General features: G+C 39.7%; 3 protein-coding genes and 1 non-coding gene across 4 annotated transcripts; 1 reads left to right on the top strand and 3 right to left on the bottom strand.

Moving 5' to 3' along the window:
• Nucleotides 1–413: 413 nt before the first annotated feature.
• On the bottom strand, nucleotides 414–1816 carry spcs1 (signal peptidase complex subunit 1). Its single transcript, XM_070903188.1, has 4 exons — nucleotides 1698–1816; nucleotides 1130–1189; nucleotides 955–1041; nucleotides 414–715 (listed from the first exon to the last, which is right to left on the bottom strand). Exons 1-4 carry the CDS (start codon nucleotides 1731–1733, stop codon nucleotides 590–592), a joined length of 309 nt encoding a protein of 102 aa, XP_070759289.1. The 5' UTR covers nucleotides 1734–1816; the 3' UTR covers nucleotides 414–589.
• Nucleotides 1817–2201: 385 nt separating this feature from the next.
• glt8d1 (glycosyltransferase 8 domain containing 1) lies at nucleotides 2202–5227 on the top strand. Its single transcript, XM_070903237.1, has 10 exons — nucleotides 2202–2254; nucleotides 2480–2526; nucleotides 2784–2882; nucleotides 3054–3264; nucleotides 3395–3512; nucleotides 3617–3701; nucleotides 3880–3992; nucleotides 4102–4268; nucleotides 4426–4538; nucleotides 4890–5227. Exons 1-10 carry the CDS (start codon nucleotides 2202–2204, stop codon nucleotides 5069–5071), a joined length of 1188 nt encoding a protein of 395 aa, XP_070759338.1. The 3' UTR covers nucleotides 5072–5227.
• A 1137-nt stretch (nucleotides 5228–6364) lies between these two features.
• gnl3 (G protein nucleolar 3) lies at nucleotides 6365–10926 on the bottom strand. The gene is made up of 14 exons (XM_070902706.1): nucleotides 10898–10926; nucleotides 10620–10678; nucleotides 10317–10457; nucleotides 9905–10024; nucleotides 9722–9802; nucleotides 9490–9625; nucleotides 9275–9378; nucleotides 8736–8886; nucleotides 8423–8510; nucleotides 8037–8214; nucleotides 7781–7923; nucleotides 7407–7543; nucleotides 7145–7284; nucleotides 6365–6907 (listed from the first exon to the last, which is right to left on the bottom strand). Exons 1-14 carry the CDS (start codon nucleotides 10908–10910, stop codon nucleotides 6752–6754), a joined length of 1647 nt encoding a protein of 548 aa, XP_070758807.1. The 5' UTR covers nucleotides 10911–10926; the 3' UTR covers nucleotides 6365–6751.
• LOC139283519 (small nucleolar RNA SNORA47) lies at nucleotides 8996–9128 on the bottom strand. Its single transcript, XR_011597323.1, has one exon. It is a non-coding gene; the product is annotated as a small nucleolar RNA SNORA47 (small nucleolar RNA).
• Nucleotides 10927–12528: the final 1602 nt, after the last annotated feature.

Here is a 12528-nt window from a genome sequence, read left to right as displayed (position 1 = left end):
GCAATGTTTTTGAGTCATGTTAAAGCACTCCCTGTCTTTCCACAGTACTTTCTGTAATGGATACTCATTTGTTTATTTATGATGCAGGACAGAATTTCAATAATTGTTTTTCCCTATGCTGTATCTTTGAAGACACTAAATCTCACTTCTGCTGCTGTATTGTATTTTCTTATAACACAAAATGTTATGTAGATGCTTTGTAGATATTAACATTTGAATTATTTCTAAATAAATAAATCCTAAATGTGTTTTATTCATGCCCATTTTCCATAATGTTGAGAACCACAACAAAACAAACATTGACAGTGACAAAAAGAAAGGATTGCGTCTTTGCACAATAACATACTCAGTAAGTCCTGCAGGAAAAAAAACCCAATTTCTAAATTCAAATGAAACATCCTATTTATAAAACATAGGCAGTATCAGACATTTATTGTTTGGACACATAAGTATTTCATTATTGACTGATATACAATACAAACAATGTAACGTTTTCTTCCCAAACACTTCAAATGTGAACTGAGACAAAATTCAAAACCATTTCCAATATAAAAGGATGTATTAACAGCCGGACAGGGACAGCTCTGACTTATTTATGCTTCTTCTTCTTGAGACTTTCCTGAGGCTTTTGGCTGGACTCCCCGCAGGTCTCTGGTACAACTGGCTGCCAGGACAGAGGATTCTGTCTGAACATAGGCCATGGCGGCAAGGTCAGCTAAAGTCAAGGCAGAAACAGAAATTAAATAATGTTGGCTGTTGTTTATGGCCCCCCATAAGAAGCCTTTACACAAGACAGCCAACAATATGCAAGAATTTTGTCTAATTGTCTTAATCGATGGCATTGTCTTGTGCAAACTTAGGTTTATTATTTTGGGTGCACAATGTATCTATATATTGTTCCTTCTCCACAAATAATGACAATGCAAAGCAAACCTAAAATAAAAAAAAACTTACCACACAGGACACAGCAAAACCAGCCAAGACTATGTACACTGTCCACCCAAACTGTTCAATGATCAGACCATACACGAATCCAATCACCTGGGAAGACAATACAAACGATATCAGTGAACCTGACAACTGGTGAAATGTTTTGAATTGCTAGTTTGCATGTGTTATGGTTAGTTACCGCTGAGATGAGTATTATTCCTTGGAAAATCTGTTCGGCCAGCTTCTGGCCTTTATAATCCTGTAACACAAGGGGAACATAATTTAGGCAACATTAATAACAATCAATATAGATTGGGGTGAGGAAGGTAGGGCCCATCTGTGCAAAATATATAGCTGGGGAAACTCGAGTGTTACCTGATGGCTTTGTTTAGTGTTACACTAATCTTGGGAGCAGGTTTAATAACGCTGGAGTAATGAAAACACGAATCTGCGAAGGATACAACAAGCTAACGGTACTAAACAATTTCCTATGTAGTTCAATCATAGACGTGCCAAAATATCAGCCAACAACTAACAACTGGTGACTTAGATTAATTTACGTATATACATAATCATTTCATATGTGACTCTGCTACAATGGATCAGAAAACTTGGTTGGCTGGTTATGGCTTTTCAAGAGATCATAACGTTAGCTAGCGTTAGCAGCTGTTGCCGATGTAACGTTACTTTAACCACTGCATTGGCTAGCTGGGAATTAACGTTAGCTTGATAGAATGGACAGCTAGCATGCAGCTCCAAACTCTTACCATGTGCGTGGGAATAGACTTGAATATAGACAGCATCTTTCCACTTAAAAAAGCATACACGGACAGTCTGGTTCAAATGGTTACAAACCGAAACAGTTTGACTTCCGGTTACAAAACGCTACGTCGTGTTGTGAAGGACCCATCCGGCTACTCCTGAGTGTTATAACCTGCGTTAGCTGCGCAGGTTCACAGATCTATAAATCATAGGGATTGGGCAAAGCGCTATATGTTATTGACACATTTTGTTTGGTGTTAGTGGAAAGCTTCGCCTGCCTAAATGACTGCACGTCAATAAGTCTAGCTACTTTTAGTTATTATATTTTAAGCATACAGTTTTTTACCCTGTATCTCCAGTCATTAAATCATATATACATATTAACAAAATAAGTATAATTCTTTTTTTATATCCTGGAAACCGCAAGCTAATGTAACGCGATTTTACAATCAGGCAAACATGTGAGCATCTATTACTACGTGCAATTGTGATAGCCGATAAACTTGTCCATGTTGAGTTGGCAGTTTGGCTCTAGTGTAAATTATTTCTGCTCTCCTGTCTGGTTTCTTTTAAGAGCTGCCATCATCTGCGCAGTACATATTTTGAATTTAAGCATATGTGCATGTATGCATATGTGTGTTTCTGCGGTCGCCACGCATTGGTGCAGCATCAGCAATTCGGGTTAACCTTAGTCCTCATTAGCTAGGCAGCTAATTCAGCTTGGGCTGCACTCCGACCAACTTTGACATTTGTACCTGTTTTTATTTTTTTATTTTATTTTTATCAGGCGTGCTGGAGGGACGGATGAGGCTGTTGTCATGACAATGAGGAGAGGTGAGTCAGTTTGGATGATTGGTTCCTTATTTGTATCTCTGAAACATGTCTGTAATTGTGTCTAAATAGTAATACTAAACAGTGTGAATGGAAATCAGTAGTTAAATATAAAGTGGTTGGCCAATACTGAGGCAAACTGGCTCCAATTTACATCTAACATAACTTACAAATGTGTGGCTTTCACAGTTCCCACGCTGACAATGTTGCCCTGTGTACCACAGCTATTACTAATATTAGCTCTTCATTGTGTCTTTCAGTAAACGGGGCCATCCTCGCGTTGCTGGCTGTGGCCTTCCTGATCATAGTTCAACGAAATCTCCTCAACCTCAGTGACTTTTTGCACAAGGAAAGCCCAGGTATGTTTATCTTTCTGGGGGGAAGTGTACTGTGTGTCAGCTGCTCTGTACCTACATGTGGGGTCCATGTCTAGCGTGTTATTGTTGTGAACATCTCATCAGATAAATTCAGTGCATTAAAATGTAACGGTGGAAGCAATTTGTGAAACAGCCAAATTTGTCTTTATCCAGATGCGGGAATGATTCTTCCCTTTGAATCAGAGTTGTCTCCAGATGTCAGACTGGAGTCGGTGAGGAAAGGAGAGGAGATCCCTGTCCTCATCACTGCTGCAGAGGAAAGACTTGGTGCTGTAATTGCTGCCATGAACAGTGTCTACCAGAACAGTGAAGCTAATATTGTCTTCACCATCGTGACCCTGAATGACACGGTGAATCACCTAAAGTAAGACAATGAAGCTCTTGGTCTCTCTTGCTACATCATGCATACCATTGTATTCCCTTGGGCATATTAATACAGGTCTCTTTGTCTTTACCAAAGCTAAGAGGGATGTTTTGTTTTCTTTTACCAACAGAGAGTGGCTTAGTGAGACAAACCTAAAAAATGTCAAATATAAGATAGTTATTTTCAAGCCTGAGCTCCTCAATGGGAAGATATCTAAAGATCCTCAGATGCTGGAGGCTGCAAACCCGGTGAGACGACTGAGTGTTTTCTCACTGTCCCAAAATAAGTATTCATGCCACCGTTTACCTATGTTCGTCTCTTGCAATCTTTGTTTTAATGGTGTATTTTTCAGTTGACTTTTGCCAGGTTTTACTTACCTGTGTACATACCTGAGGCAGAGAAAGCTATCTATTTGGATGACGATGTCATTGTACAAGGTAAGACACCACCCTAAAGGAAGATAATTAACGTAGACTATTTTACAGCCACTTGTCATTCAGAAAATGTGTTTTCCTTTCACCATTTCACTCATTAACTCGCAAAAATATACACATTATAGCAGTAAGAAAAAAGGTTCTCAGCAAGGGAATTGATGTCTGTTCTGTTGGATCTCAGGGGACATTCAGGAACTTTATGAAACCAACATTAAACCGGGACACGCAGCTGCCTTTTCAGATGACTGTGATTCAGCATCTGCTAAGGGCATCGTTCGAGGGGCTGGAAATCAGGTGGGCATCTTTGCATGAGCTGACTATTTTCAGTTATGTAAAAAATATATAACAGAGCATCATAATGTGGAAGGTTTCATTTGATTACATCAGGAATCTTTTCCAATAGAAAAACTATATAGGTTTCCTGGACTTCAAGAAGGAGGCTATTAAGAAGCTGGGGATGAGGGCCAACACGTGCTCCTTTAACCCCGGCGTCATCATCGCCAACCTGACTGAGTGGAGGAACCAGAACATCACCCGGCAGCTGGAGCACTGGATGGAACTTAACACGCAGTACGTTACTCTCACTGGTGAAAAGATGGGTGAATGTGAGGCACTCTTTCCTGCTAAAAATACGCAAACTGAAGACCAAAATCTGGATGTTTACATTAATTGAACAAAATTGTAACTCTGTCTGTTCATATTAAACTGAATTTGTTGGTTTCCTCAGGGAGGATCTGTACAGTAAGACACTGGCAGAGAGTATAACCACCCCCCCACTCCTCATTGTTTTCTACAAACGTCACTCCACCATCGACCCCATGTGGCACGTCAGGCACCTTGGTAAGCTCTGGTTAGTCACTGGCAGGAAACTAAAATACATACTGGGCTCCCAGTCATTATGTAGCTTCATATTTAATGGACAGAGAGTGGTGTCGATCGTGTAACTTGGCAAGAAAGCGAATAAGCATCCCAAAAGTGTGGAACTATTCCTTTAACAGACTTGATGAGGTCATTTTTCTATTGTGAAAGCATCTGGTCAGTTTAATTGTACCAGAAATTGCGATAGACTTAGGAGGCTCTGTTGTATTTCTTTAATTACAATACCAGAATGTTTGCTTGGTTTGAATGTATTTTTTTGGTGTGTGTCATAAATTGAAATGATCGTATGATGGTAAAACCTTGTTTTTCCAGGCACTACAGGTGCTGGAAACCGCTACTCCCCACAGTTTGTGAAAGCTGCCAAACTCCTCCACTGGAATGGACACTATAAGCCCTGGGGGAGAACCTCCTCCTTTTCTGACGTGTGGGACAAGTGGTTCATTCCAGACCCCACAGGAAAATTTCATCCTGTGCGAAGACACACAGGGGACTAGACGGAACCAAAATGTGGTTTCAGGAACTTTTGACCAGCTAAGCCAGCTCTATCCCAGCAGGACCACGCCTCGTGATATCTCAGGAACTAAGTAAGGCCTTTTCCCTTGCCAGCCCTGTACTTGAGTTCTGTAATCCTCCGCACATGTAGACCTGTGTACGCTCACATTCCCTTCAACACACAGAATTTTACTCTTTTTTTTTTTTGATATCCAGTGGATCTTTATTATAGCTTGGAGCGCACAAATATTTCACATTTAGCTCAGAAACTAAAAATGTTTCACTAAAAAGGCACAGACTGTTTTCCTCCCTGTGACAAGAGTAATGTTTCATCCTGAACAAGAACAGAGAAGTGTTACATCTTTACAGACTTTTATGCATCAATCAGTCAGCAGTAATGAGATACCTTGTGACAATGTGCCAAGACAACCACGTACAACTTAAAGCCATCATCAAAGCACTGATGGTCTAAGCAGGTATGTTAACATGCAGCTTAATACTAATTTACTATATTTGCATACTAAAGGCGTTTGCAGAGTTACCTCAGCTATGATGGTGGAGCAGTCGACCCCACAGTTTATTACAACATGTTCCCCTCAGAGTAAGGTTATTAGCCGTGCAGATGCCTCATGTTGTTACCTCAATTCAGTACTTCCTGTGGAAAAGTAATGAATTTTTTTTTTATACTTAATTGCACATAGGCACATTTGTCAGATCCTTGTTTTTACATCTTTTAACAGTGGTCGGTCCATCACAATCAGACAGAAAATGCTGTTTAAGGCCTCATTCTTTGTATTTCCATTTTCACAATATGTTAATCCAGTGCAACTAGTTAATTGCACGCCATCATTTTGATTTATCCCACCTATGAATTAACTCTGCCATAAATGAACACTAATTCAGTACTGTTACTGCCTCTTATGCTCAACTGGTTAATGACTTTATATGCAGACCACTAAGCAAACTGCACCTCTGCATTAATTGAAGAACAAGTTTGCACAATTCTCATGCTTTATTTTAAATACAAGTTGAAAAGCAGCATTCACCTTGCTGGTGTAAATGTCATCTTTTGTATAGTACATGAAATAAAATTTACATTTTTATCATTTAAATCTTGTACTTTCATTTTTCCAATTATCTGTGTGCAGTTTTATGTAATACCTCCTTGAAAGAAAGGATGTTAAATAGTTAAGAGCCACAAGCAAAGACAATGCAGTTAAAATGTCACTACAGCATGAAACAGTTGCAGTGTAAATTATGGTTTTGAAAAAATACAGTAAACAGACTTCAGCAGATTAAGGCTTTGTAGAGGGTTTATTACATTTATAGTACGTCGTCTATATACAGTATTTTGCATGAACACAATATTACAAATGACCTCTGGACATTTAAAACTTGTTCTTTCACAGACAACACCTGGGAGAAGAAGTCAGTGGATATATAAATAACCACTTAATAAAGTCAATTTTCTGGGCAGGGATTCGTCCTAGACAAACAAAATTCAATGGAGTTACCAACTGAAATGTAGTCTAGGCTGAAGGTTAGTCCCACTGTCTTCCAGATTCCAAAGGTTGAAGGAAGGACACCAACAACTGAAACCACTCAACCAGGCAGTGCCTTCTTTACGTCTGCACGTCCACGAGAGCACAGGCACGAGTTCAGAAACCGTGTGAAGGCAAAGCTCATTTAAAATCTGTGTTGAAGTCATAGGCATCGTCTGTAGCTGTAGAGAGGCTGATGTCGATGGGGACAGCCTGGAACTGCACACTTTTGAGTGGCGCCTTCTGTGGTTCCTCCGGTTCTTCTGTTTTATTTGCCTCCTCAGCAGTTTGTTCAGGCTGTAAGAAGAGCAGAATCTTTCAGCTATTTAGAGTCCAACAATCCTCAAGATACACAGAATGATTTCAATAAAAAAGTTGCAGCCAGCTGGATCAGAGTTGGATTAGAAGTCTTCATAAACAAATCAAGACTTGAATTTTTGTCCTCATTTCCAGGAGACCAGCTGCTAGCATTATTTGAAGCAGCTGTGTCTGGCAGTTTTCCACAAAAAAGAAAAAAGTGACGTCTATAGTTACCTCATTATTCTGCTCGGCTTCTGTCTCTGTGGCTGCAGCACCAGGTTTTCCTTCAGAGATGTCACCGACACTCAACAGACCTGCAGTCGGGCCTTTCGAGGTGAAACCTATACTACTGGCCTGGTTCGGGAATTTAACACCTAAAAAAACAAAAACAAGTTGTCTTCAGCAACAGACAGAAGTGACCACATTATTTCAGTAGCTGTAGCTTCCTATCCATCTGCTGTTAAACGAATAAAAAAAAAAAAAAAAACATCAGTACCTTTCAGAGTTTCCTCATTGCCTCTTTTCAGTTGGTTTAGATCCCAGCCTTTCTGCATCTCAGCGACCACAGCATCGGACATGTAGGCTGGGAGGCTGTGGTTCTCCCGGGGCTTGCAGAAGTAGCTCATCTTGGCTCTGAGGAGACGGCAAACCAGAGACACAGATTTCTGTAAGATCAAGTGCAGCACTCCCTCCTCTGCTTTATTAAGGGACATATTAGCAGTTGTCCTAGCACAGTGTTGGGATCAGAGTTGGATTAGAAGTCTTCATAATGAAATCCAGAATTGCGTTTTTGTCCTCATTTCCACACTGATGCACAAATGGTGCTGTCCACCCTCCCTAATCCTTTATACATGAAATACAAACACTCACCCTGTCCAATCAGCAAGGAAAGCTGTGGCTGCCTGCTCTGTGTTAGCAACTCCACCCTTCTGCAGATATCCACGCTTTTTGGCGAACAAAGTTAAAAACTCCAGGGAGTTTCTGAAGTCAGGGACATTATACTGAAGCATGATCTGGAACAATGAGAACAGAGGACATGAAAAGATTTAATCACTTTTATTCACGAGAGAACACCCGAATTCTTCGAACCTTGAGGCATCTCTCCTGTGATGGGAACTCCTCCTACCTGGTTCTTGTCACACTGTTTGAGCAGAGTCCTGACAGCCTCCAGCACACTCTCCTGGCCCTCCTCAATCTGCAGGCTCCTCAGAGCCATAGAGGCTGGCGGGTTGGATGGCGACGCCACGACTCCTGGGCTGTCGATTAGCTTCACATTCTTCATGATGTGCACCTCCTGCATGGATCTGAGGGGGAGATAACATTTGACTATGGAGATAAGCTACAGACACGAAGGTCTAAGATATGTTGATATGTTAATTACAACTTGAGCATGATCCAATAGTAATGTGCAAAAAGCTTCCAGTTTGTCATTGGCAATTCTGCTAAATATGCACTGTGACACAGAAAATGCTGTAATTGTGTTTAGAGCAAGCGTAATTATTTATCACTCACTTTGTGATGCCTCTCTTTACACCGGCATTGCATGCAAGGATCCCCTTCATACTGTTGACGAGACTGCTCTTCCCCACATTAGGAAAACCTGAGGGTAAAAGGAGATCACATCAAACATGAACATTCAGACTATGTACCATGAACAAATTCAGAGAGATTAACACGACCAGAATCAATACAGTACATCTATTCCACAGAGCTGCATAAGACAGTAAAGGATTTTCCGTCCTCATAGAACTCAATACTCCATCTAACTCCACAACTGACATAACACAATGTCAAATGTCACTTTACACGGGGGAACTGTGCTTACCAACTACGCCCACTCTGAGTGAAGCTTCATTCTGTGTGTTATTAGCCAAACTTGCAAGGAGCTCAGTGAGAGATCTGTTTCCAAAGCAGGCTGCTCCTCTGGATTTGTCCAGGACTTCATTAGAGGCCACTATCCTGCTCTTCTTGGCTCGCTGATGAGGACAGAACCAGACATGCAGAATGACTTTCAAGTACCATCCACAAAAACTTTGTGAATAATACAGCGTGCACATACTGGAAAATATTTTTTAAAAACACATTTGTTTGTTCACAAACACACATCAGCTCTGCTTGTGACAGAGCCACTTAATTGGTGTGGTTTGTTTGTTACTCTTGGAGGTTATAACCAGTTATAGCAGCACAACACAAGCTGCTCAACCTTCTCAGTCCTCCATATTAAGACGTATAAAGACAAAATTAGCAGCAACGGTACCGTTAGCCAATTATTCATAGTTGACCCCTCACAAATGTATTTATATATTGGAAATATCATAATATTAATATATTTTTGACCACTGATGTTTACAATGCACCTCCTACCACTGTTTTGTCCTGGATCTGTGTCGATGCTTTGAACGCCACAACTGGAAACTCCAGTTGTAAACACTGTATCCACCGCTCCACATTTTCCTTTGGTACCAGATCTACAACACAGAAGAATCAAACACAACAACACTACTTAGAGTCCAGACAAGCAGTTTGTGCGTGTGTGTGTCTGTACTCAACTATAAATTAACATGGCAGCATCTATTTACCTATTTTGCTTAAAACCAAAAGCAGTTTCTTGTTGCCGGCCCTCTGCAGCACTGCCTCCTCCAGCTGTGGACACCTGCAGCCCAGTGGATCACGAGCATCAAGGACTTCTATCACTACATCAGATGCATCTATTACCTGAAGAAGTAGAGAGGGAGATCAGGTTGGGGATTATCAGTTGAGCCTCTAAAAACTTTCTACAGTATAACACTGACTAGGATTAGGTAGTTTTACCTTGTTTAATTCAGAGCAAAGGTACGTTTGTGAGCTCTTGTCTGCGGCAGTCGGTTTCTCTGAATGTTTTACAACCTCATCCTATGGAAACGAGACCCCCCCAAAGAATAAAAGTAAGTCATTTTATAACAGTAGAGTGATAACATTCTGAATTAATCGATGATTTTAGAGTTTGTCTTTTACCTGCCGAGCCTTCTTGGCCTTGGGTTCTGTTTCTTTACTTGAGACCTCCTTCTCCTTTTTCCTCTTCTGGGCTCGCTCCTCTTTTTTAGCTTGTCTCTTTCTCTGTTTTTCTTCTTCAATCTGAGAGACGAGATCAAACGTTCAATGAGTATAACAGCAAAAACACTAACATAAAATGGAAAAACAACAAGACAAGTTATCTAATGGTATAAAAAGACTGTACCAACACAAGCACACTGTCCAGTCCTGTTTCCCAAAAGCATCTCAGACTCACAATGGGACTAAGATCATTTTAAGTTTAAGCCACTTTTGGGAGACAGGGACCTGATTAGATTTGTGCATCAATCTGAAAAAGGACACTGCATTTATATAATTTGTAATGAACTGCATCAGAGTTCAAATGACTGCTAACCTGTAGCCTCCTCTGCTCGGCCTCCCGGAGGATCTCTTCTTTGAAAGGAGCACTGTTGGGGACACCGGGGTCCTTCTTCACCCGTTTACTCACTCCTTTCTTCTTTGCATCTTTTCTAAGCTTTCTGTTGTGCTCCCGGACCTAAACACACAACACCATAATGTAACAGACATTAAAACAAATCAAACAAGTTAGAAATTAAGAGTAACGTGAGCAACCTCATCTCGGTCACATGGGCCTCATGGTCAAAAAAACTGTAAACGTTTGTCTTTAAAGTAGCGGGTAATAAAGTCAGACACTTACCTTTTTCTGTATTTTATAACGTTTGGAACATGAGAGACGCTTGCTTGCTTTCTTTAACTCTGAAGACAAAAGACAAAAATTAAAAGTTTAACAATGGTTGAATGGTTAGCTAAAAACGAAGCTAATGGGTTTTCGTAACGTTAACCACAGGTGGCTGTTAGCCATTACAATACAGTTAGCTTGTTGGCTAGGTGGATCAGCCGAGCAATAAAGCCTTAAAGAGTTGTTTTTATATAAGCCCATATATTAATGGGACATCGCAATCAGTGTTCACTTACTTGGTCGTTTCATCGTGGAGCTGTGGACCTGCCAATGTGACTGACTGCTCTCGCACGTGGAGGAGTGCGCAAGTTTGATATTTCGTCACTTCCGCTTTTGTCTGCTGTCTTGCGCCACCTGCCGAGCCGGAGTAACGTGACGTCCTGCGAGACCTCAATACATCAATGCTGTGACGACGCTGTTATGTGTTTGTAAACATAAAACAAAAATAAGTTTTCTTAATTGACTTAACATTGAATCAAGTGAAAGGAGGGTTAGGGTTAGGGTTAGACAGTCCTCCAGGTTATTTCACCATTTTCTCTAAATATTTAATTAGCGGTAAAAGCAAACACATATAATAAATTGAACTCAAGTTGAAAATTAATTTATTAAATTAAATTAAATTAAATTAATAATTATTTTTTTATTTTGAAAAGTAATCACATACTGACTTGTTGATTAAAATTAGTGTTATATAAAGGTGTGAAATACAAAAAAAACTATAGTTTTACAAGTGAAAGTTTACATTATTTTGCACTTTCAAATATATTTTTATTTCACTACTCACTATATTTAAGTATCTGCTACAGTACTAACTGTTTTCAAATGCTTTATTTCATGTTAAATTTGATATTGCATATTTGGTAGTTTTATTTTGTTATTTTTTAAATTTTGATGACTTGGCACTGATTGGAGATGCAACTGTAATTTTGTTGTCGAAGACAATGACAATAAAAATCTTTATACTTTTGTATACAGTATATTCCAGTGTAGACCACACATGTACTACATTATTATTCAGATGGCACATTTTCACACAAAATTTCACAAATTTTTGTTTGGGCTTTGTAGGTGCTTGCACTGAGGTGTCCCTATGTGTTCACTTTCTCTGTGTGTGCTTTAAAAGTGAGAACCAACTGTTAATATTAAGACCCATACCTAAATTGTCTAACAACACCTTTTGACTTGTCTGATGCATTTTGAATTTTCTAACTTATAAACAGTTTTGACAAGGAAAATAATAACATGGCCAAATTGCAGTAAATCATACCAAATATACTTCAGACGTGTGGTTACTTGTGCGGGAATCTACTTCTAGACTTTGACAATGGTTCTGATGCTGATGAATTTAATGTTGGCATGCATACTTGTGTTTTCTTTTTCTTTTTTTATGTGATTCATATTGTGTGATGTGTATGATGGCTTCATTTAAATGTATAATGTAAATTCAATTTTTTACTGCAATGAGAAAACTGATTGAGGGGGAAAATAGTCACGTTAGCTTCTAGATTATTATGAGCCATATGACAAACACAGCCTACACAGAGTTCTCATAATTAGGACATAGATTAGTATAACACATATCGCAATTTGCTAAATGTCGCAACTTTCAATCTCAGGGCATGTTGTTCTGACACAGTGATAGTAGCAGGTGTTACATCATATTCTGTGACCAGTCAGATTCTGTGACCTGATTAGTTTTAAGTTACCCCATTTTAACCTGAACTAACCCAAACCAGTCATCTCTGTAACGCCGGAATATAACCTAGCCGTGAAGGTATTTTGTCAAGTCTGAAACTTTTAATCATGTATCAGAATCTGCGGGGTCACAGAACATCTTGGGGGAAAGAAGAAGACGAAGAAGAAGAAG

This window comes from Enoplosus armatus, chromosome 3, assembly GCF_043641665.1.
Source record: "Enoplosus armatus isolate fEnoArm2 chromosome 3, fEnoArm2.hap1, whole genome shotgun sequence".
Classification (NCBI taxonomy): domain Eukaryota; kingdom Metazoa; phylum Chordata; class Actinopteri; order Centrarchiformes; family Enoplosidae; genus Enoplosus; species Enoplosus armatus.
This window is presented reverse-complemented; position numbering and strand designations above follow the sequence as displayed.

Excerpts from the sequence above, each read along its gene's own strand:
- spcs1 (XM_070903188.1), bottom strand. The coding sequence starts at position 1,733 with ATGCTGTCTATATTCAAGTCTATTCCCACGCACATG. Across the intron at positions 1,190-1,697 it reads AGTCTATTCCCACGCACATG|GATTATAAAGGCCAGAAGCT; the intron begins GTAAGAGTTTGG and ends CTTGTGTTACAG. Across the intron at positions 1,042-1,129 it reads GAATAATACTCATCTCAGCG|GTGATTGGATTCGTGTATGG; the intron begins GTAACTAACCAT and ends TTGTCTTCCCAG.
- glt8d1 (XM_070903237.1), top strand. The coding sequence starts at position 2,202 with ATGTTGAGTTGGCAGTTTGGCTCTAGTGTAAATTATTTCTGCTCTCCT. Across the intron at positions 3,265-3,394 it reads GACACGGTGAATCACCTAAA|AGAGTGGCTTAGTGAGACAA; the intron begins GTAAGACAATGA and ends TTTTACCAACAG. Across the intron at positions 4,539-4,889 it reads GTGGCACGTCAGGCACCTTG|GCACTACAGGTGCTGGAAAC; the intron begins GTAAGCTCTGGT and ends TTGTTTTTCCAG.
- gnl3 (XM_070902706.1), bottom strand. Across the intron at positions 8,887-9,274 it reads AGATCCAGGACAAAACAGTG|CGAGCCAAGAAGAGCAGGAT; the intron begins GTAGGAGGTGCA and ends TGTCCTCATCAG. Across the intron at positions 8,215-8,422 it reads GTAAAGAGAGGCATCACAAA|ATCCATGCAGGAGGTGCACA; the intron begins GTGAGTGATAAA and ends TCTCCCCCTCAG.